Raw genomic sequence first — 23,354 nt, 5'->3', positions numbered from 1 at the left:
GTAAAGCGCCGAGGAGCGAGGTGAGGCAGAGCTCATTCACTGGAATCGCGGAGCTGCGGAGCACCACGGATTTTACTGGCAGAAAATCCCCCCTGTTTGGTCTGTGGAGCGTCTGTCCTGGAGCCTCTCTGAAGCGGATGCGGCAAAACCCCGCAAAGGGACAAAACCAAAAACTTTTCTCCCCCTGGTTGTTAAAAAAGGTGAGTGGGAAGTCCATTATTATTATTATTATTATTATTATTATTATTATTATTATTATTATTATTATTATTATTATTATTGTTCGCCTAGCACTGTGACCCGCTTAAATCATTTCCAGTGTCACTCTCATTTGCAAGTTTTATTACTTTGATTGAAAGACATCTGCAAGCACTCCACTCCATTTCCATTCCAACAGAAAGCAGCTTGTGGATGTTCTAATTGTGTTTTTATGAATTGCACTGCGCGCAATTGCATATGGAGCCAGGTGACAGCGGTCGCTGAAGGTCCCGGAGCGCACGGCGTCACCAACAACCACCGCGCTCCTCACCTGATATTTAATGTGTGAACAAAGGAGCTCCCTCTGTCGCTCACGATGCTTTCTGTCACGGCTCGAGCGCGAATGGATTCCAATAAAAGTCGCACCAGTGTGCTGTCGACGAGTGATCTGAGTGAACATTTACGCGGAGGGGCATCAAAAGGAGCCATCAAAAGCCACCAGCCACCTTCTGCGGCAGAAGCCTCGGCTAAAAACTTTTCTTTTTCCTAATCTGGGGCTGCCCTGTGTTGAATTATGCTTCAATCGATGCGAAGGAATGAAATTAAAATGATTTTTGGCCATAATTTGCGTCGTTAAGAGACCATGGCAGTGACGCGCGATTTTAATTGAATTGTGACGCCCCTCCTAATTGCACAGCGGTGATTTTGATGATGTACAGTGGAAAGCTCTTGTGTATTGGTTTTGTGTCGGCCAAATGAAAAGCATCAGCTTGGAGAAGCAGCGGAGCCGCTCCAATTGCTTCACTAACGCCACCCACCTTTTGAGCCAATCATTGCGGTCCTCCGCCGCGTTCATGTTAGAACGCTTCTGGGCTCACACGCACTGATAAGGTGGTTTTCCAGGAGCACCATCAATGTCGCCATGGAAACCGAATCTCCCGATCGCCTTTGGCATCGCACCTGACTTGTCACATGACAACAGGAGTGTTTTGATCCCCTCCCTCACAGTCATGAGAGGTGGGAGCCAGGTGGGCTGTGTCTTTTTGAGGTTTTAATGGTGGGTTATTGTTCCACTGGTGCCTGTGACAGGAACTGGCTGAACCGTGGTGCTCTGGGTCTGAGGAGGCCTTTCATTTGATGGCAGGGAGACTCTGCACAGAGGCGCGTTTGTTGACGTGTTTTCCTTTTCCCGGAGGCTGCTCTTCAGTCATTTGCTGCATTATTGCACATGGTACCCAGCGAGCCGACACATGCGACGAGGCCCAATGAGTCATTTATAATTTCATGCCCTCAATTCCATTCACCCCCATGTTTGTCGAAGAACTTAATGGGCTGTGAATGCAGAAACCGTAAATGGAGATGATTGACAGCAACCCGTTTGGTCCATTACCATTTGGCATTTAAACACAAGTGCGTTTATTCTTTGTACGTGAAAAGAAAAAGGGAAAACCTCCTTTGACTCATTTTACTTGCGATTGGGTGACAGACGAAACAAATTTCTTGGGTGTTTAAGACATGTCATCTGGGAAATGAGCACTTTTTTCCCCTTTACTCTCATGCAGATAATAAATTTAGAAATATCGAGATCACTGAAAAGACTCGACCAAATAACAGAAGCGTTACACGGTCCTAAAGGTGTAACAGTGTGAGATATTCAAATATAAATTACGCATCTTGCACGTACAGCAGAGCTCAAACAAATCCCCGAGGCATTGGCCAGCTCCTGCTGGAAAAGAAACTAGTCCAAACAATAATTTTTCCCAGTTAACATAACCATCTGTCTGAGACGTGCCTCTAATGAAGGAGCACATCGCTCAGAGCACCTAGACAAAGACTAGCTGGTCACACCAGCAGCAGTTTGGCACACACGCACAAACACACACACAAAAGACGGTAGCTGTGGGGAACTGAGCGGTGAATAATAAGGAAAGGAAGGAGGTAACAGCATAGTGGTTTTTAAAAACTTCCAGACTCTGATGACCTGATAGCATCTTTATTGACACTTGCTTTTCTGTGGGAATTGAATTCGGGCCACTGATTAAAGCACTCTTGTGCGCTGAGGAAACAAGTGAAGCCAAACTGATGTGCAAAAGGAAATCCGGCTTCTGTTGGTGATGTTAGGTACGGTGGCAGTGGGCACTTCACGCACCTTTAGAATGTGCACTCATTTCAGCACTGAATGCTCAGGAAAAATATGTTGCCACCCAAGAACAATGATTCATTTCAGGTTCTACCAAAGAAATGGGAAAAAAAGTGTTGCCAAAAGTGTTGGATAAAGTCAGATATAGAAAAGATTAGGAACAGCTAGAGATCAGCGATAACTCTCTCACTGAATAAAGAGTGGAAGGGTAGGGCGTGCTGACACAAGGAACTCTGACTTTTTCTTCCTCCTTTATACTCGTTTCTCTATATTGCGGACTCTGCCCCAAAAGAACCTTCAGAAGGATTTCTAATCAGGGTAGGGTAGAAAGGAATGGAGGGTACAGCTGCCTAAAAGCCTTCATGTGTCCACGAGGTGTACCTGTGTTCCTGCCATGTACCTCCAATGAAGAAGCTTCTTGCTGGCAGTTAGTGGCATCTACAGCTCTGGTAATCCTCCTGGGAATACTCCAAAGCTGCCAAAGTGCCCTCCAGCTCCTCCTTTTACCAGCCTCTTGCTCTTCCGCTGCTGTCCTTTTTTTCTCTCTTTCCCATACTCCCGTGTCACTTCTTTGAGATGCCCTCTTCTTTACATTCCTTCTTAATTACTTTCATATGTTCCAGTTCTCTCCCTGCGTAAGGTCTTTCCGGGACTTCCCCTCAAACACATATATCCTGACACAAACATTCCCGCCTACCTCTCGTCCTCTCCCTTTCATTGACTAATACATCTACCGTTTTGTTTTTTTGTAATTGCTTTGCTGTAAATTCCCATTTTCCCATGGGTCGTCGGAACAAAGAGCTCGGCTCCCTTTATGACTTCCCTTCGTGACTCCACAGGAACAGAAAGTGAGGCATTCGCTTGCAGGTCTGCTGCCGGTGGAGAAATGATGGATCTGGCTGTGGTTCAGGCACGGTGCAGCAATTGTTACTGGGTAAAGAATGGATAACACTTTGACGGGTTGCAACAACTTTATCCATACATATATCAAAGAGCTGCCTCGACACTCCTCGCAGCTCCATGACCGCTTTTGAGATTATTAAGGATTTTCAGGTCAGACCAGCCATGGTTTTACAAAATATTGCAAATCTGTGTGCGTGCACTTTTAGGAGAACAAAGGGAGGGAATCTTTTGGTAACACAGTCAATGTGAAACTGAAAATAAGCAACTATTAGAAGCTACTCATGTCCATGTTGTGAGTTGTTGTTCCGGTTTGCAATTGGTCAGATTTCAGGCACCATAAAGATTTTTTTGTCACAGCTGAGCAGTTTACCAGTTCAATCTATGGTTCACACCCTAAAGTTGTGCTTATTAAAGACACTAGAGAGGCCCCAGAAGGAAATGAGCTACTGTTTACTGCGGTGTAGTGAACCCCCCCCTCCCAACCCCTTCACCATCACTCTCCCCCTCTCTCCCTCTCTGTCCCATCGGTACCCGCTATGCTGGAATTCAGGCCAGCAGGAGGAGTCAGAAAAACTGCCCCATGAGGGATTGGTGACTGGAAGCCTGAGTGGACAGGGGGAGTCCCGTTTTGTTTTTGGTCTTGGCACCAAACACCATGCCACGGAGAACAGTCGGTCCATTGTGATGCGACAAAGGAATCATAATTAAAGCACATTACCGGATTTGTTCAAAACAAATTGAAGAGTTAAACAATTGTCAACAAGAATGATGGTTAAATGATGGTTTACTCCTTGTTTCGCGGATAAATTCTATGTAAATGTGAGGCAATTTTATGCAAATTTACTTGAAGTTTGGGTAGCCTTGGCTTGATTTCTCCCCGGCTTTGCCCGCTACAGACTTCTTGGGCTGCTTTTATCCTCAGGAAAGCTTTCATAACAGTTTCATAATGAGGATAATGGGAGGATCAGGGGGAGTAAAGAGGAAGCGGTCGACTGGAAAACAAAGGATTTTACGATGCCACCAGTTTCCATATGGTGAAAAAGATGTACACATTGTTTATATGCTTAAACCTGGTGTTGTTAGCAAGGCTGTGAGGTGGATTCTATTGTGATATAAAGTTGAATTGTGAATTGGTAATTTTCTTCAGGCACATAAAGGGGACCCCAGAACCAGTGCTAGACTTTAGTTACTGGACTGTATACAATTTCAGATCCCTGTATCTCCATAATCCCACTGGCAAACTTAAATGTGTTTGTTGACAGACAAAAGATCAAAACCCTGAAGTAATAACAGCTAAAAATTCCAATACACTGAAATTGAATGAAAGCCGCTACCCCCCCTCTCTTACCACCCACCTTCCTCCTCTTTTTGCACCCTCTTTACTATTCCACAAATCCTCAATTAAGTGCGTAATGGGCCTCTGAGGCAGGTTTGTGAGCGTCTTTGTTCAGCTCCGGGGGTTCGGCCCGCATTAATGTCCCTCTTCAGTATGTAAATAGCCTGTGCTGTGGGAGCGCCGAGCGGAGCTGCCACTTGTGTGCTTAATCGCGGAGAGTTTCAGATGTTTTAGGGAGGTAAAACAGGACATGCATTAAAACCTCACCACCAAGCACAATGTCTTCTCTCAGAGGAGGAACTGTAACACCCATGTCAACCTTGCGCTTCTTCCGGAATGGACCTTTTTTTGCTCTCTCACCCTTGGGACTTTTTAGCCCCCTACCCTCCTACCATCGCACACTCCCCCATGAGTGTGTGTTGTACCCCAATGGTCCTCCCATCCGGAAGAGCACAGTCGCTAGACCCCACAGTCTGGATCTGTTTATCTCACCCACTTGTCCAGGAACACACAACAATCCCCTTCATTGCATGTTTGTCAGTCCCATTTTTTTCCACATATAAAAGGAGAGAGAGCAGAAGAGAGAGTCACAGAGAAGTGGAGGGGGGTTACAAAAACAAAAAAAAAAATCCAAGGAAACAATTACATGCCCCTCCTCTCTATGAACCCTGTGCTAGCGGTTTCCCAGCTCCAGAATCTGTGAACTAACTTGGAGGCCTGTAAAGTGCCCCATTATTCTAGTAGGGGTGGCGTGTTCCAAGAGCAGCTTGCCTGAATGGCTACTGAACACAGAGAGAGTTTTGTTTGGGGCTTTTGGCCCAGAACATCATTCGCTGGTTAATTAGGAACTGTCTATCTATCTATCTATCTATCTATCTATCTATCTATCTATCTATCTATCTATCTATCTATCTATCTATCTATCTATCTATCTATCTGTCTGTCTGTCTGTCTGTCTGTCTGTCTGTCTGTCTGTCTGTCTGTCTGTCTGTCTGTCTGTCTGTCTGTCCGTCCGTTGTCTTTTTCTAAGGAGTTTCAGCTGGTATTGTGAATGACCAGGCCTTGCATCATGTAAAGTGTCAAATGAAATAAAAGTCAGTATTTTGTTATATTAAATTAACTGCAGTATTTGGACTCTGAACCTTGTTCTGTTCAGACAGATCCTGACATCAACGGGATTCCCAAGCGTTCATTGTACAAGGATTAGAGTGAGCCGGGATTTTGGAGGAATTTGTGTTCTATGCCTCGAAATGTGACTGAAGGAGGTTTACCATCCTCTTTACATCCCACGACGCCTGCCGTCGAGGGATTTGGCTGTGATCAAACGGTAGAAATGTGCCAGAAATGTTGTTTTTTTTGCCTAGGGAGTCAGACAATGACTGATCGGGACTTTAGGCGGACTGTCATAATTAAGCAGTGGAAAAAGCCAAATGGGCTCTCTGTGGCATTCCATGGTGGCATGTGACTGAAGAAATATTTACATAGTTTGACAAAGTATGCGGCAAGTAATGAGGTGGAATGAAAAACACTGAGCTGAGCGAGAAGCAGCAGCAGCAGGCGAGCAGGCACTCCTCTGTGGCATCTTGCGCGTAGTAGCGGCGAGCAGTAGCACGTTTTTCTAGCTCTCACTGACACAGCTTCTGATGGATTTGGGAAAACAAGTCACAGTCAGTGCGTGGAGATGTGGTTCTGAAAGAACAGTACCACTGACGTGGTCCTGAATGGAAAGCAGCCTAGCAGAGTCTGAAGCCCGGAGAAATACACACAGTCTGCGACGTTGCGTTGCAGATGAGGCGCTATGTCTATGCTCTGTGAGAAGAGTTCTATGAAGATTTTTACTGTCTAGACATGACAAAAGACACAGTCTCCTTAGTTATGAAGCAAAAGTGTGCACATTTACCAGGTTTAAGGCAGAGATCCAACATAATGTCAAACCAAATGTGACCTCATTGTATTCTGAGAGTCAAAGGTCAAAGCATCCGGAACTTCACGGTTGTAGTTACAAGAATTTGTGAGTGAATTCCGTTATTGTTTCTGTGACATCATGACAGTTACGTAACTTTCGGCATTCTTCTGACTGCTGAAATGTTTCACACAAGCGCAACTCATTGAATGTTTTACGGCAATTTTGTGTCACCACTTCCAAGTGCTTAAAAACATTCAGAAAACACATTATTTCAGGTGTCAAACTGCCATTGGTTATCCGTTATTGGAAGCTGTTTCACCGCCACTATTGATATGAAAGAGATTGAGAATCTAAGCGTACAATCCAGGAGTAAATCAATGCGAATAAAGTTTGTGCGTGTAAATTTGTGTGTGGGGGAGGGCAAAGATCTGTCATCCCTCCACATAATCTGACAAATGCTGGCTCCAATGTCCAGTTCAGTAATTGGAGAGTAGACAATGGTTCAAGTTCAAGGAGACAAAAGCGAAGAGAAAAAAGACACTAAAAACTAACATTTCACACTCTGCAGCATTAAGGATTAAAAAAAACCTCCTATTTAAGTTTAAATATGTAAATGGTTTCCATGAGTCGTGTTATTACACATTCTTAAAATTCACAGTGGTGTGAAGCAATTGTGTGCGTGTGTATGTGCGTGTGTAGGAATGCCTTTTTTGTCAACACCGTGAGGTGGTGTGAGCGGAGCAGAACTCGACCGTTGCTGCAGGCTATGCTCAGTCCCTACAGACTCCAGTGTTTAATTAGTGAGAGAACATCTATTCTTCTCCTTAGTCCTCTTATTGGCAAATCCTGAGTAAGTCTGTAACTCCCCCCATACCACAGGACTGGACCAACTGAGGTGTGCATTTGCGTTTGTGAGTATGTGTGTGTGTGTGCTTGTTTGTTTTAATTCAAATGTGGTGAAACAAAAGAGACAACCGATTTCCATATATTTTTAACTGTGTGGCAGGTGAGTCTAGTGATGTATGAAACATGATTTGTGCACTAATCCCATTTTAGCCAGCCAGCTGTCCGACACAGATGTCAGCCCTGAATTTATCCACAGACATATATGCCAGGATGCAACACTTGCATACTGTATACGTGGCGCTCCTTCATCACACTGTACCTCTCCTTCTCCATTTATCTCCTTTAGCCACCATCCTCACCTCAGCCACACCTTCTTTTTATTTCTTTTACCCTCCCCCCATACATTGTTACCCACATACCTTTATATGGTATTCATGTAGTCCATCCTCATCATTCCCTCTATCTTTTTTGCCTATGTCTCTGTCACCCCCCTCAGCAATGCAGTGGGTATACCATATTGGCGCTTGTGGTGGGGGATGGGTGGTCCTGTCTTGCTGGCAGATTTTAATGAGCTCCTATGGGGATCGGACAGACGCTGTCAAAAGTGGCGTTCTGCTATACAGCCCACTAGGTTTAACACATCTTTACTAACGACTGTGCTCTCGCTTCATGTGTCGAAGGCAGGAGAGGCTACTGGAAGAACGACAAGAGCAACGAGCAAAAAGCCCATGTGATCCACTATCTGATTGAAGGGGGTTTGCAGGAACTGGATTAATATCTCTCCCGTGCTGATCTTTCATTTGTGCAGCTTTGAGGAAAAGATGGAGACAGGGATAGTGGACAGGGATTGGGGCTTTGCAAGACATGCCAGAAACCACTATAGCATTGCTGACAGATGGTTCCAGAACCAGAGGCATGAAATATCCCAGATGTGCTTCTTTGGAGGTGTAAACTTCCAAAAAGAGAAGAGAAGAGGCAGCAGGGAAGTCTATGTAGATTCTCAGTCATCCAGGCCATATTTATAGCAGGGAACAAGACATTCCAACCAATGTTTAATTATATGTGAATTATATCTGACTGGGAAAAAAGGGGTTTGGATTTAATGCTATTAATCCAAAAAACTTCCAGACGAATGGGATTAATTTTCTGCAAAAGGCACTCTATGACATAATAGGTTGTTAGTGCGTAATTATAGAGGGATTGGTCACATCTGAGAGACCTTTGCAGACTACAGCACTAGCTTCAGGAATCCCAGATTGTCCCTCTAATGACCACCTCATTACGGACACAAAGAGTTGTGCCAAACAAAGGGAAATCTTCCAGAATGCTGATGCACATGCACGTACAGTATGGCTCCATCAGCACCTGCCGGGATGGTGATGCATCACAGACAAAAGGTTCACACTTTCGGAACAGTCACACACATTTACCAAACTGCATATTTTTCAACTTTCTAGACAGTCAAAGATAGTTAAGAACCTTAATCGGGTTACATTTGTGTGTTTCCAGCGCTTGTATGTGTCTCTTGCGCAGTGCTAAATTTCACAGTGAGGTCCATGGGAAACCTTCAGTTGCGGTACCCCTTCTAATAAAAACACATTGTTTTTTTATTGATCTGCACTCCTGGAGTTTCCTCTTGTTCTACCAGTTTTGTGTATGTGTGTGTGTGTCTGTGTAGTTCAGATTTGTATGATAGTCCACACATCGCTGTGTCTCACCATGGATGAATGCATTCAGAACACGCACTGATGTGTGGACAACCAGCTAAGGATACATAATTTAGAGGTGTAGAGTGACAAGGGTTGCCTTTCTTCAGGCATTGGAATTTATTTCCCACTTCCTATGCACAGCACAGCTTAGAGTGTTTGTCGAATTATAAGGTGGCGGTGGTGGTTTCAGCTCCTAGGCAGCCAGTATGTGTGAGTCCATTTCTTCCCACTGCATGGCAAGTGGCTGTGAGGCCCAGAGGGGACTGATATATCCGGAGCTTGGCCCAGCTCCAGTTGTCTTTACCTCACACTATATTGTGATGATCCAGTCATGAGAACGGGCATCGGGCCCCACTGCAGCTCAGTGGGAAACTTTCACTTTCATTTAGATCTTCATCATGTGTTCATCAGATGGATAGATGGCGGCGATCGGAGTCTGAGAATTCGGACTAACGGCATTCAATACTACATGAGCTGAGATTGCATATCGACACAATGGGTCCAAAAAGTCTCTTATTAAATGTACTCTGAATGCTGTATGAGGAGGCTGTCTAGGAAGTGAGCAGTATTGGTTGAGTAAACTGTCTTGTGTCCTTTCCTTCGCTAATTTTTCAAAGTGCTCTGCTCCATCTTGTTTGCTATGAGAGGGGGTTTAGGTGTTTGTATGCTGCGAGTGTGTTTGAGCTTCCTCTTTCTCTCTTCATCCCTTTCTCCCAAGGCCACAGAGTGTTGCTACGACAACCCCTCATGGTCTTTACTGCATCGCAGCAGTCCTCAATGCCGACACTCAGGGAACCTCCTCGCACTAGGAAGGCAGCATAAAATTGGGATAATCGCAGTCGATTATGGGACACAATGGGAAGCAGCTTCTGAAAGATTCATTCATCCTGGAAAAAGAGACTGTGTAGGGGGAAAGAAAAAAAAGGGGGTGCCTTGGTCCCTCCACAGCTCTCCCACGGTGGGCACAGGCATGACATCAGTGGCCTGAAAGAACGGGCATTCTGGACATACCCACTCCCCCCAGTTCTACCCTTCTACCCTAGCCTATTCTACCCCCCCCCTTCTTTTTCCTTTCTCGGCTCTGCCAGTTTGGATGCAGCGCTTGGCCAGGCAAGTTGGGGCCACTGCCACTGTTTGCATGTGAAACAAAGCCCCTCTGAAGAAAAAGAGAGGAAGCGGAGAGCTTCACATGGTATCAGCCAAGAGCAGGGATGGTTGCCTCTGCCTACCCCTTCAAAGGCCCCTCTTCTGCCTGAAAAGTGCTGGTGTGACCCCCATACCCCCTTCTCTCCTAGTGTCCCTCACACTCCCCTGCAGTAACCCCTTCTTCTCTGCTCTCCAACTCCCATCCTGAAACTGCTCGCTTCCCTGAGAGCCTTTTTGATGTAGATGACATGTCGAGGGATTTAGGATGAGTGATTTCTCATGACACAACCTTTGCCAACAGAGATGGGATTCCTCCGGCTTTTGTTGTGCGCTTGGTCATTTGTCTGAAGAGGAAATAGCTTTCCAACACATTTCCCTAATTAGAATAATGTGATACTGCCCAGTGCAATGTGAAGTCCCATGCTGCTGGGATACTGGGGCGAAATCAGCGTGACTTCGTCCTCTAATAAATCATGTCACGTCATTTTTCCCTTCAGAGTTCGCTTCTTTGGAGTTTTATGCTAATATCATAGAGCCATAAATTTAAATGCGGTCAACATCATCTTTCAAGGCAGACCCACAAATGGTGTTAAAATTATTTATAGAGAAAAATTTACATCACATACCAAAGAAATGTGTTGCTCAGTATGATCAGAGAGCAGCATTAAACATTAACCTCTCCTCTGAGCTCCACCAGGATGAACCTAATACCCCCTAGGTCGCCCCTGCAACATTATGACTATTAAATCTTCTGTTTCTATCGTACGATGATCACTTAGCTGTTGCGCAGTACAAAGCGCCGCTGTCTACACCGTGCCATTAGCGGTCATCGTCTCATCCCGGCCTTTGCCTCACTATAACATCCTAGTTGGATGAGTCTAGGAGCATGCTCTCTGCGGGGATTAGAGCACCAGGGAATAAAGGGTCCATGAGGGATTTGACAGTTAAGCTCAGATAACTGACTCCTCCCTCTTCTGTTTGAATTATCTGTGTATTTCCAGGTTTTATTCGAAATGCATCTACGTCGTGTGTGCGATTCCTGCTGGGAAGCTGATTGTGGTTGGTGGTGGTGGAGTCAGGGGGTGGGGGCTGAAGGGGGTATGCTGACATCAAGATGGGGCAATTCAGGTTGTGTGGACTGTGAGTGTGATCTGGGCTCCGTCTGCTCTGGATGCTTCGGAAGAGTTGGTGGACAGCTGAGAGGAGTGTTTTCCGGCTCTTGGCTGTACCTGGGAACTTATCTGTAGACGCCCGGTAATATTAGTGGATGGAGCACTAAGGATCCTCTGTAAAACTTCTGCTAATTGCTCTTAAATACCAAAGGCTGAAAGTTTGACAGCGGTCAATGTATATTGCACTTCCCTCGCCGTCAACAGAAATGAAGTGAGTACAGTTGTCAACAGTCCTGAGCAGCAAGTGTTTCTTCTATATATTTGCTTTTGGTTATACATTTACTACTAATACTTTCATTAAACGTTCATTCAAAAGTATAAAAGTGCATCATAGATGAAATATTACACGTCTTTTGAATAATTGGTAATTTGGCAAAGCTGTCAAATGTTTTAATGAAGCATTCCTTCTTTCTTCATGGCTTCACGATCATCAGCCAAGATGAAATGGTTCATAATATGACCTCAGCAGAGGCTGCAGAGTGTGTGACTGCTTGTTTGGAGGCTGTTCTGGCTCTGCAGATTGCAATTTCCACATTATTATCTTAGGTTTGTCGTCATATGCAGTCACAGATTTTTATCATTGCTATTTAATGCAATTTTTTTTTCATTAGAGAGAATTTCTTCATATACTAGACAAAAACACAGCTTGAAAATTTTCCTGTTTCCCATTACTTTAAAATCACAATTAACTGCTTTTCACCATAGTTTCCGAAGTCATTCATCATACCTGCACACTTCCCCGTATGCCTCAAACTCTAATTTCCGATGCCGGTGATGGCCGACATCTGCTTCCGCTCCCCCAGCCCCTCGGTGCTAAAAATAATGAAAGTGAGAGAAAGGAGTGAAAATTGAATTAGCGGGACTCGTCGCTTTTACCGAATGAGATTACACAGCGTTGACAAATTTTCCACGGAACCATGCCTAGAGTATTATTCATTCACTCTTACGGAAGTGGGTATTCTCTGCATTATCCACTTTATTTGATAAGAAAGGGCGGAAGGGTTTTCATGTGTCCTTGACCGGAAGCTACCTACGGCCCCAGCAATACCAAAATGGGGGGTGTACGCAAATGTGTGGGTCTCTATGTGTGTGTGCTCATGTGGAAATATAGGAGGGGACACACACACACACATCTAACAGCCCACATGATTAATATGTGTACGGTTTGTGTAGTTCTGAAAAAAGTTCTCAAGATCAAGATTTGTGAGTTTTAACCCCTGAGGGGTGAGGTGAAAGCTCAGATTATTTTCACTTGTTCTGTCCTTATTCACCACAATTGTCTTTGGTGTGGTGTCAAGAAAACCCAAGCAGGGATGGTTTTATTTTCGCAAGGACAATCAAGCTGAACAGAGGCACCTCTTTACTCCGACTCAAGTACTTCTTATTCTCAATGACAGCCTGATTCTGGCCCTGACAGGGCCCCAGGAAACAGCTGTGTTGTCTGTAATGGAAAATCACTTCTTCAATTAATTAGGCTGCATGTCTGAGGTCCTCTCTTCCCACAATTGTATTTGAGATTTTGAGTGTCTCTAATTTTAGTGTCCAACAATCATAATTGAGAGAGAGAGACGGAGAGTGAGAGAGAAAGGAAGCATATTGGTGCATGCATAATGATTCACAATGGTTACGACACTTCTTGGGAGTTAATACACACATTGGAATTTCTTTTTTTAATTTCACCGCCTTTTACACTCAAATAATGATGTTTGGCGGAGCGGATTCTTGCATTGGAGCATTTCAAAGTCAACTAACTGTATGGATCCTCTGATAAATGCATCATTATTCTGTAGGCAATCACGCATTATTCACGATGGTTGTGTAAAATCTTAGGCAGCTCCTCCAGTCAAGTTTATATTCTATAAATTCCTGTCAAGCCAGAAAAAAGTCTGAAGTGTCATTTTAAACTCACTTCCATCTGGCAGAGGCTTTTGCTGAACTGTTGGAGTGACAGCTTGGTAACAGCCTTTATTGCTTGAATGATACTATCTCTTTCAGACATTCCCTCGCTTCATATTTGCATTTTTAGGCTTTTCAATGTTCAGAGTATTCACAGTACAGAGATGCAATCTGCATTTTCTGAGCTTTTCATCAGCTTCTGCATTCACCTCTCTCCTCTTTTCTCTCCCCCAGTGCCAACAGTATGCCTAAACAAGTTGAGGTGAGGATGCACGAGAGCCACCTGGAGCCCATCGAGGCCAGGCCTCAGTCCAAATGTGCCAAAATCTGGTCCAAGTTGTTCAAAAACCTTCTGCTCACGCTCACTGTCTTGGGTAAGAGAACTCATCACAAGCTCTTTATTAAAGTGAAAAGCTGATTCTGGCTATATTATATGAGTGCTGGATGCCACCAGTGATTGTTCGGTTCTACCAGGAAGTATGATTTAAATGCGTCATGACCTTCCACAGTTCCGCACCACCTGCCGCTATCTAAAGATCTCGGCGCCATCACGCAGCCTCGGCTGCTTTATTAAACGACGTCATCATTATAGCAGCAGCTAATTGCACCACAGGGACGAGACAACGGCATCATGATAGTGAAGCCTTATTAAATCTGACCCTGGATCTGAATTGCATTGCCTTTTAATGTCAGCTGTGTCTGGCAGCTTCATGGTCCCTTCAAACCTTTTTAAAACCAGTCAAGCAGATAAAGATGCATTAATTCATTTCACACGTATCTGCCGTGTGCGTGTCTGTCTCGATGGGAACATGAGTCACGTGCACATCTCCCCCCACTTGGCAGAGTCATGTTGGCCAGCTCATTGGCCATTTCATTGATCATCTGTCACTCGGCAGATAAGAGCCTGAATGGGAGCTTGCACATGGGCCAAGGAGAAGGCAGGGGAAGGCAAGGACCAACAATGGTCCTCTGTCTGGCAAAATTCACAGGACGCTGCCAGGGTGAAGGAGAGTTTGAGGCACCGAGGACAGCTTGCTTTAAACACTCAATAAGCTGGAAGCTTTTTAATTGGTCTGTGTTATTAAATGCCATCTTGGTTTGCACAATCTTCAACCACAGAGGAAGTTCAGTCAGAGGGAGGGAGGAAGGGACCAAAGACAGATCTGATGGAAACATCTGAGCTGCCAAAGGTCACCTGTCTTTTAAGAGGAAGGGTATGATCTTTCTTAGGCTTCTGGATAGCAAATATGGGTTGGGGGGTAAGTAAAACTAAAGAAGGGATTGGGGGATTGAAGGTGACCACTTTTAGATGGAATATTTAGGCCTTATGTTGAACACTGGCACGTCTAATTTTGATTGTCCTCAAGTGAAAAATCCTTGAAAACACTCCAGGTTTGCACAGATTACAGCACCGCGAGACAGCCTGACATTTTATCTATTCCCTGCTGTTTCAAAGATCTGTTCTAAATCCTCCCTGCAGCGTTACTCTCTCGTAGTAGGTTTCTCATCTTCAAGTAAAATGCCTGTTAGCAATTCGCAAAAATGGGATTTATGTGGCACTGTTCTTAGAAGTCTTTAACCAGAAAATCACATCTCATTTTTATGTCTTAGAACAGAGTTCAGCTGGGATTTGCTCCAGCACCCCATGAGCCTAACTATCTATGAGAAAATGGATGGCATTGTTTGCTTTAATATTCTATATTTTTTGCATTCACCCCAGATGTCCTTTTAATTTAACCCCTTTTGCTCATTTGCGCCCATTCCCATCTTTAGGAGTAATCTTGGGAGCTGTAGCTGGGATGTTGCTCCGCGTCGCCTCTCCGATCCATCCTGATATTGTCATGGTGATTGCTTTTCCCGGAGACATCCTGATGAGGATGCTGAAGATGTTGATCCTGCCACTCATCATCTCCAGTTTAATCACAGGTGCTCACACTGGTGTATTGTCTCTGTGTCCAGCTACATCACTGACCAGTGACCTCGTCATGCTGCCATCCTGAATGAAAAATCCATGACAGGATTCTATTTAACATGTGAATTAAGCAGATGACAAGACATCATTTTGTAATCCCTTGATTTTAGCTTTTGTCCAGGTTTTCTGGCCTGTGAGTCTTATTTCCACTGGATAAATCCAAGTAATTGCCGATTGAATACCATATCATCACAGGTCTGGCTGGTTTGGATGCCAAATCCAGCGGTCGTCTGGGCACCAGAGCTATGATCTATTACATGTCCACCACCATCATTGCTGCTATCTTGGGGGTCATCCTGGTGTTACTCATCCACCCCGGAAACCCCAAACTGAAAGAAAACCTCGGCGAGGGCGAGAAAAATGATGATGTCTCCAGCTTGGACGCCTTCTTTGACTTGATAAGAAACCTGTTCCCGGAGAACCTGGTGCAGGCTTGTTTCCAGCAGGTATGGGAGGCTGCAGTAATATGCAAATTGAAGTTTGCATAGCTAAATAATTTTGCAACAAATACAACCACACATATTGAACCAAATATTTATTTTGTCCTGGCTAGCTACAGCAGCACCCCTACTGGTTAGACTGTGTACATACATGATCCAATTTTAACTTACTTTATACATTATACACAACAAGCTAACTTGTAATAGCTTAAAATTGCAATTTAATTTTGATTAAGAAACCATATTTAAATAAAAAACTAACAGTTGCTAAGGAACATATTACTGGGATAAATAGTCTCTGTTTTTCTCTTAACTCAGATCCAGACAGTCACAAAGAAGGTAGAGGTGGTCGTTGAGGATGTCAACACCACTGCGATGGAGGGCCTGGTGGCTAACATTACCAAGGAGCCTCAATACATCATTAAAAAGTCCCTGCAGTTTAAAAGTGGCATGAATGTTCTGGGTATGTAACAGCTCGTGAGAAGTGAAGCCTAACATCAATGCTGCCACCATGGTTGATGCATCATGAAGGCATACAGCTGTTCTTTTGAGCTAAATACTAAAAATCAGCATGTACTGTTAAGTGGCATTAGCATCCAACGGAGAGCTCAGCTGATACTATGGGGAATACCATTAGTGTTGCAGAAATATTAGAATGTGGAAGATTAAATGAAAGCCAGAGCTGTTGGTGACAAAAAGGGGGCAAAAAATCATTCAAATTCATCCCCTGGGGACCATGAAAGTCAGATTTCATGGATTTCATCTGCTATAATTACTAGTGTATTTTAGTGAGAATGGACTGGCATTTTCATCTGCTGGCCTAAACTTGCATGGCTCCAAACAGGATATTTGCTGACAGTATTACATTTACAGGATTTTCAACATGTGGCAAGACCAGATGCAAGACCAGATGTTTGACTGTAAATGTAAAGGCTCTCATCGAGATGTGGCGATCTCGCTGGGCTGTAGCGCGATCCAAAGTGTGATACGCTTTTGATTTTCTGCCACAGGTCTGATTGGGTTCTTTATTGCATTTGGCATCTGCATGGGGAAGATGGGTGAAAAGGCCAGGCTCATGATTGAGTTCTTCAACATCCTCAATGAGATTGTGATGAAACTAGTCATCATGATCATGTGGTCAGTATCACTTGGGAAATCTCATTGACTCATTCTGAACCTCATCGATTTCTTTGAGCCGAAATAACTCCCGGGAGTTATTTCTTCAGCCATGCGACACTTTAAACGCTTACAGTGAGCAGAGATTGTGCCCCGCTGAGCTGAATTTAAAGAAATGACTGCAGCTTTTACGCCTGAACAGGTACTCTCCATTTGGTATCGCCTGTCTCATCTGTGGTAAGATCATCTCCATTAAGGACCTGGAGGTGGTAGCCAGGCAGCTGGGCATGTATATGGTGACTGTGATCATCGGGCTCATCATCCATGGAGCCATCTTCCTGCCCAGCATCTACTTCGTTATTGTCAGGAAAAACCCCTTCTCCTTCTTCCTCGGCATCTTCCAGGCCTGGATCACCGCCCTGGGCACGGCCTCCAGGTCACTCAAACGATTGGACAGTAAGCCGTGGTTGACACATTTCGTGCACAACGTGACCCCAGCTTGTCCTCTTCTCTCCGCCCTTCAGCGCCGGTACCCTTCCCGTCACTTTCCGTTGCCTGGAGGAGAACCTGGGTATCGACAAGAGGGTCACCCGTTTCGTGCTCCCGGTCGGTGCCACCATCAACATGGACGGAACAGCTCTGTACGAGGCCGTCGCCGCCATCTTCATCGCCCAGATGAACGGCATCGCACTTGATGCTGGTCAGATTGTAACCGTCAGGTTAGGATACACTTCTTATTTGAACCCCCAACCAGGAAGTCCATTTAGTCCAAGCTTCTTCTGTTTCTTCGTGTCTTTTGATTTATGCCTGTGGCCTTTTAACCCAGCGGATTTATGGGAAATACCCACATTAATGTGAATCTCTTTTATTTGAATAAAAACGTCTGTCGTAACATTCGGGCAAGAGAGTTTAAATGGACGAGCTGACCCTCAACTTAACCCTCTCATCCATCCCATCCCTCACATTCTCTCCCCTCTATTCTTTTTCACTGGAGAGACTCTAGAGCTCTTCAGCCACTCTTCCTCATACAAGCACCTTCCTCATACAAGAACCTCCTCATTATATTCAATCAGTGGTCAGATGGTTGTGGAGGATGTGGTTGGGACGGCTGTGAATGTGATTGAGTGGTTTGTCACTGTGTTTTTATCCAGTATGACCGCCACCCTGGCCAGTATCGGAGCAGCCAGTATCCCCAGTGCCGGCCTGGTGACGATGCTCTTGATCCTGACTGCTGTGGGGCTTCCAACCCAAGACATCAGCCTGCTGGTCGCTGTTGACTGGCTGCTGTAAGTTTAAACAAGACAGAAATGTGGTGGAAACGCTCTTAAAGCTCCAGAGGAGGTTCGCTCTCATTGAAGGGTATGGTAGGTCCAATTTTCGAGGGTTGTAGCCTGATAAATGGTTTCCAGTTTCACCATTTTGTAACCATAGGTGGATCCATCATCCAAACCCCAACCAAAGATACACTATTACCATATTCAATCAATAGAATTTCAACCTTTATTATGCCCTCTCTCTCTGATTAGGGATCGATTCAGGACTTCTGTCAACGTGGTGGGTGACTCCTACGGTGCGGGCATCGTGTACCACTTGTCCAAGGCGGAGCTGGAGGAGCTGGATGCGCACGCAGCCAAATCAGACGACATCGAAATGATGACGAAGACCCAGTCTTACTATGACGACATGAAGAACCACCACGAGAACAATTCCAACCAGTGCGTCGTAACCGCCTCCGCCACAACCTCCACCACTGCTGCTAACAATTCTGTCGTAGTAGATGAATGCAAGGTACCATTAACGCTCACGGACATAGAGACTTCTATGTAACCCCTCTTCTGCTGCATGCTCACCCTGCACATGCTTCTTTAACGCATGATCTGTTCTTTGCATCTAAACGATAAAGATTTATTTTTTTTTATAACTGAAACGCATGTGTGTATTTTAGCCATGTGGAAGAGCATTTTTGTCGGTTACACATTTCGGCAGCACATTTAAAGTGCACTTTCTGAAAGGACAAAACACGTTAAAGATCAGTGCTTTGTGGTTAGCTTCATCTGATAGCTGCAACCTGTTGGGGATTGGAGCCGACTCAGACGCCAAAGCCAGATAAACCTCAGCGTGAGCCAGGAATTATTTAGCAGCCCTGTGGTGCATTAAAACTTCCATTTTGGTTCATTCCATTTTGGTTCATCAGATGTCAGTATGTAAGGGTTTTTTTCGGCAAAGCCATTTTTTCTTGCTTTATTCTTGTGAAAGGGAAATGTGCAGCCCCGTGATTGAAAAGGTTGCTGCCCTCTAATGAAACGTCCAACCTTTAGCATCGACTGCAGGCAGGACAGGAAGTGTCACTGCTAATTAGGGCTCCGTCTATCTCTGACATGGCTGCCATGACTCATCACTTTATTCATTTACTTGGTGTATTTGTGAAATCAAACGCTGTAAATGAATCTATAGCTCTGTAAATGTTAAATGTATATATATTTAAAATAATATTAAGAGGAGTTGGCAGAGCATGTTCCCTGGCACTCAGGCATGCGTGTGCACATTGGCACGGGCAGGAAAAAGGTCTCCTAATGAGCCCATTCATCTATTGAGGGATGATAAATGTTGCCTAGCAACGCTGGCAAATCGCACCTCCGGTAAAAAGTTAAATTAGCAGCGCATTTCGGATATTTAAACTTAAAAACGACACAAAGTTTTTGCTCTTTCCACTGCGGCTAATGCTCTTCTGTTGTTTTGTGGCTTGTCGCTCCGAAAATAATAAAGCTCACAATTAAATATTTTGGCTTCTTTTTTCTACTTGCTCTGTAGAGCTGTCACTGTAGTTTTAGTGCGATAACAAAGCATTTATCCTGTTGTGTGTGTGTGTGTGCCTGTAGCATCTGGAGCTTGTTCATTAATGCACGTGAAATGTAAACGCAAGAAATACGGTTTTCAGTGTTGTCATGCACGTTCCCGTTCTGATGTTTTTGTGTTTCCACACATTTTTTTTTGTCTGTTGCTTAACTGCTTTGATTACCCCCCCCCCCCCCCCCCCTCTTTTTTTTGAATGCCAAAAACCCCAGAATGCCTTAAGTGGTTTCCTGATTGTCTCCGAGGCATGGACCAACTGTGTAACTGCTTGCAGGTAACCTCAGGCACCACTGGCTCTGCCGCAGAGTGCACGCTTGTTGAGGAGGAGCCGTGGAAACGCGAATAATGGCGGCACAGAGATCCCCTGCACCTGGGCTCTACCAGCTTTCCTATCTCATGATAAGAGAGTGAATGAGAAAAAAAAGTCACATGAACAGAACTACTAATTGTTTTTTTATGTAGCTTAGTTTTTTAATTAGTCCCTTTTAATTTTTATTGCCTCTATTATTATTTTATTTTATTTTTTTGCAGTTGTCTGACTGATATGAGATGATACTAATTCACCTAACTGTGAAATGATAACGGAGGTTTACCTTTACCTGTTAGAGCACAATATTCTTTAATAGCATGTACTTGCACAACATACTCCGAGGCTCGGGGAAGGGAGGGAGGAAAGTTCACCAGATACTCACAGCAATATATCTCTTGACTCTTGTGACGCGAGCGGCGGCATCGCTCACATTTCATGCACACGTAAACCCAAGTGCTCCGTTGTTACGGCACCAGAATTTAAATGGGAGCCTTTGAGTCGCTGTAAGTACTGTGCTGTCTGTTTCCTGTCAGTCTGCGAGTACGCATCAGAACCCTGATCACATTTGTCCAACGTTGCCCTCTGACCGCGCAGCAAAGCGGCGGAAGGTAAAGCACGGTCGTTGTGGAAGCCCTCCTCTGTCCTCGCCACCTTTATTCTTCTTTTATATTCAAAAGAAAGGGACTTTTCATTTGTGTCGCCTGCTAAGAGATACTTGCGCGTGTGCATGTGTGCATGTGACAGAGAAAGAGCAGGAGGGAGAGAATCAGGTTAGGAACATGACCAAGGCAATGAAAGGGACCAAACAGGCAGAAAATCAATCAATAAATCAATCAAGAAGACTTTGAGCTGCCTTCTGACGCAGCGCGTGCTCGCCGGCTTCCTCACTGATGTCGATCAAAAGGCCTCAAAAGCAGAACTGCTGCCCTAAATGTGAAAAATCCTGTTCGGCCAGCCCTATTTGGTGCCCAAATATGGAAAAAACAAGCAAGATGTAATCAAATAAAGCACAAAAAAGGCTTGATAGAGCACAAACTGAGTACCGGAGCACAAACGGAACCAAAACACCAGCCAGGATCCCTTTGAATCAGCGGCCCGATCTGAATGATCCTTCACAACTTTTTAATGCACAGAAAGGGAACCACATTCGGCCTTGAATGTTTAGTCTTCAACACGGAAAGAAAACCCTGAGCACAACCGTTTCAAGTGAAAATATATTATCTGCAAAGGAGCTAAATTTGCTTATTAAAAAAAAGAGCTGTTTACTAATTTATCAATTGAGCACAGACTGGGGGGGAGAGAAGAGCACATAAACTGACAACACTCCTGGCGGATGTTGCCACAGAGATAAAGACAGATGCACAACCAGCACACACAGATCAGCCATGTCAGACAGACATTTTAGCCTCCAGAGCTCAAGACTGTTCACATAAACCCTCAATGCTGCAGTTGGGACATGATCGGAAAATTGAGCCAGAACGCATCTATATTTCTGTCTTAGAAAGCAAGACACCTGCGGCCATGCGCACAACAAAAGGAAAACGTCAGGCTAATGGCAAGAAAACTGTGAAAATAACCTCGTTCAGCCACAGCACTGCCCTTTACTTCCTGCTACACACACCGAAGCATCGACACGGAGTTCGCACGTAGACTCGCCCACCTCCACCTTCCACCTCACAGGCCAATCATGCACTCTTAAAGCTCAGAGGCCGCCACACGTTAGAGTAGTGTCGCAGCACTGACACACTAACCGGCCTCGTCTGTCTCCTCAACCTGTGAAGTAATAAACATTAAAAACACACACATAATGAAAGAGATCTCAGAGCAGAGATGCAAACCACAGTGTGGGACCACTATTTTCTTCAAACACAGTTGTAGAAGCATGAATACGATATATATTTTTTTTTTCTTTGCACCACTATCTTTGAAAAAAAAAAGCATGATATTATGAAGTGCCTCCTTGCACTTTGTGTATATATTGTAGGTAACAGAGTTTTTTTCTGTTTTGTTTTTCATTTGCTCTTTTTTTTGGGTTGGGAGGGGGGAGGGGAGGGAAGGGTGGGGTGGGGGGGGCGCTTTGGGTCGTTAGAAGTGTAGATTTCATTGCTGTGACATTTTAAATGTAATTCGCTAGAACGATATCATCTATGTGCTGAGCAAAATAAGGTTAGAGGAAGAAAAAAAAACGTATAGAGGAAAATGTGTCTGCTTGTTTTTTTTTATTCTCTAATAGTTGTAACTAGTTGTTCTACTGACCTGTCACACACCAACATATAAATCTCTCTTCTTTTTTTTTTGTTCAATCTAATGTAAACTGAATGTTCGTTCCATGAAGATATAAGAAGTGTGCATTCATTTTAATTGTACATACATAAATATATAATTGTTCTGTTCAGTGGCGATGCAAAATTATTTTCCGGTAACATGGCCGTTAGCATGACGACGAGAGAGGAAGGGAGTGAGTGAAGGGAGGAGGGAAAGAGAGGGAAGGGAGTGACTTGAGCAGGCAGGATGACAAGGTGAATAACAAGGTGAGTGCAAAGGTCAGGTGTGGCCTGTGGGGGGTGGGGGGTGCAGAGCGAGCACAGGGTTCATCTTAGGGGGAAGGACGACGTCAGACAGCTGGAGCACAGGGGCGGATCCCCTCAGGTGACCCGCTGGCCGCCATTTTGTCTCGTCACCAGACAGCTCTGGCGTTAGTCTCAGGCCTCTCCGTGCGCGCGGTGCATCTACATCTGTTTTACATGACGCCACTTCAAACCTTCGGGCGCCGACCTCCTGCCCAGCAAACTACCTTAATACAAACTTGCCTTTATGTTGGCTACCGAGAAACGACGCGCACAGACACGCACTGAGCCAAACCAATAAAACGGATGCGACTGATTGGGAGATCCCAGTAGATGGTGGAGCAGAGGGTCACTCCGACTTTTACTTTTCGGCACCTTCCCTCTTTGTAAAGCTGTTGTGATTCTGATGTGAAGGCAGAGCGTACGTGTGGGAGAGATACTATCAAACTAAAAAAAAGAAGAAAAAAAGGACAAGAATTCTTTCTGGGGTCTATGGTATGCATAAAGTTGCTGTTTCTACATATCAGTAAGTGTTTTACCTTTGGTGTACATATACAAATATAACTAATAAATGTTGATTCATAACTAAATATGGTCTCATACTGATTGTTTTGTTACTCGTACAGAAGCTGTTGCTAAGTTGGGACGTATTTGTACAGCCATCATTTTTTAAGCTCTTCTCATTTGAGGAACAAAACTGCAAAAAATAGAGGATATTCAGGTATACAGCCAGACTTTGCCAAGCTTTCGCCTACTTCTCTCCTCCATCGTGTTCATTGACTCCCCAACGCTAAACAATTATTGTCATTTGTCAGAGGACCAAATGATTCATGTCAATTGGCAC

General features: G+C 44.5%; 1 protein-coding gene across 3 annotated transcripts; it reads left to right on the top strand.

The window, feature by feature from the left end:
- slc1a2b (solute carrier family 1 member 2b) lies at window positions 1-23,100 on the top strand. 3 transcript variants are annotated; one of them, XM_057050953.1, is made up of 11 exons: window positions 1-200; window positions 13,487-13,626; window positions 15,026-15,178; window positions 15,420-15,670; window positions 15,983-16,127; window positions 16,675-16,801; window positions 16,983-17,216; window positions 17,305-17,499; window positions 17,932-18,066; window positions 18,307-18,568; window positions 19,908-23,100. In XM_057050953.1, the coding sequence occupies exons 2-11, from the start codon at window positions 13,497-13,499 to the stop codon at window positions 19,977-19,979; spliced, it is 1,704 nt and encodes a 567-aa protein (XP_056906933.1). In that variant the 5' UTR covers window positions 1-200; window positions 13,487-13,496; the 3' UTR covers window positions 19,980-23,100. The 3 variants fall into 3 exon arrangements, with proteins under 3 accessions (XP_056906933.1, XP_056906934.1, XP_056906932.1); XM_057050954.1 differs by lacking the exon at window positions 1-200 and adding an exon at window positions 11,305-11,567 and having other exon boundaries at window positions 18,307-18,495; XM_057050952.1 differs by lacking the exon at window positions 1-200 and adding an exon at window positions 11,305-11,567.
- Window positions 23,101-23,354: the final 254 nt, after the last annotated feature.

The sequence above is a fragment of the Takifugu flavidus genome, chromosome 13 (genome assembly GCF_003711565.1).
Source record: "Takifugu flavidus isolate HTHZ2018 chromosome 13, ASM371156v2, whole genome shotgun sequence".
NCBI classification, from domain to species: domain Eukaryota; kingdom Metazoa; phylum Chordata; class Actinopteri; order Tetraodontiformes; family Tetraodontidae; genus Takifugu; species Takifugu flavidus.
The sequence above is the reverse complement of the archived record's forward strand: the minus strand, read 5'-3'. Positions and strand labels throughout refer to the sequence as shown.

What these genes read in the sequence shown, in the direction of transcription:
- slc1a2b (XM_057050952.1), top strand. Translation starts at nt 11,530, where the DNA reads ATGTATATTGCACTTCCCTCGCCGTCAACAGAAATGAA. An exon ending in TCGCCGTCAACAGAAATGAA is followed by an intron (nt 11,568 to 13,486) that starts GTGAGTACAGTT and finishes TCTCTCCCCCAG; the next exon opens with TGCCAACAGTATGCCTAAAC. An exon ending in GTCGCTGTTGACTGGCTGCT is followed by an intron (nt 18,067 to 18,306) that starts GTAAGTTTAAAC and finishes CTCTCTGATTAG; the next exon opens with GGATCGATTCAGGACTTCTG.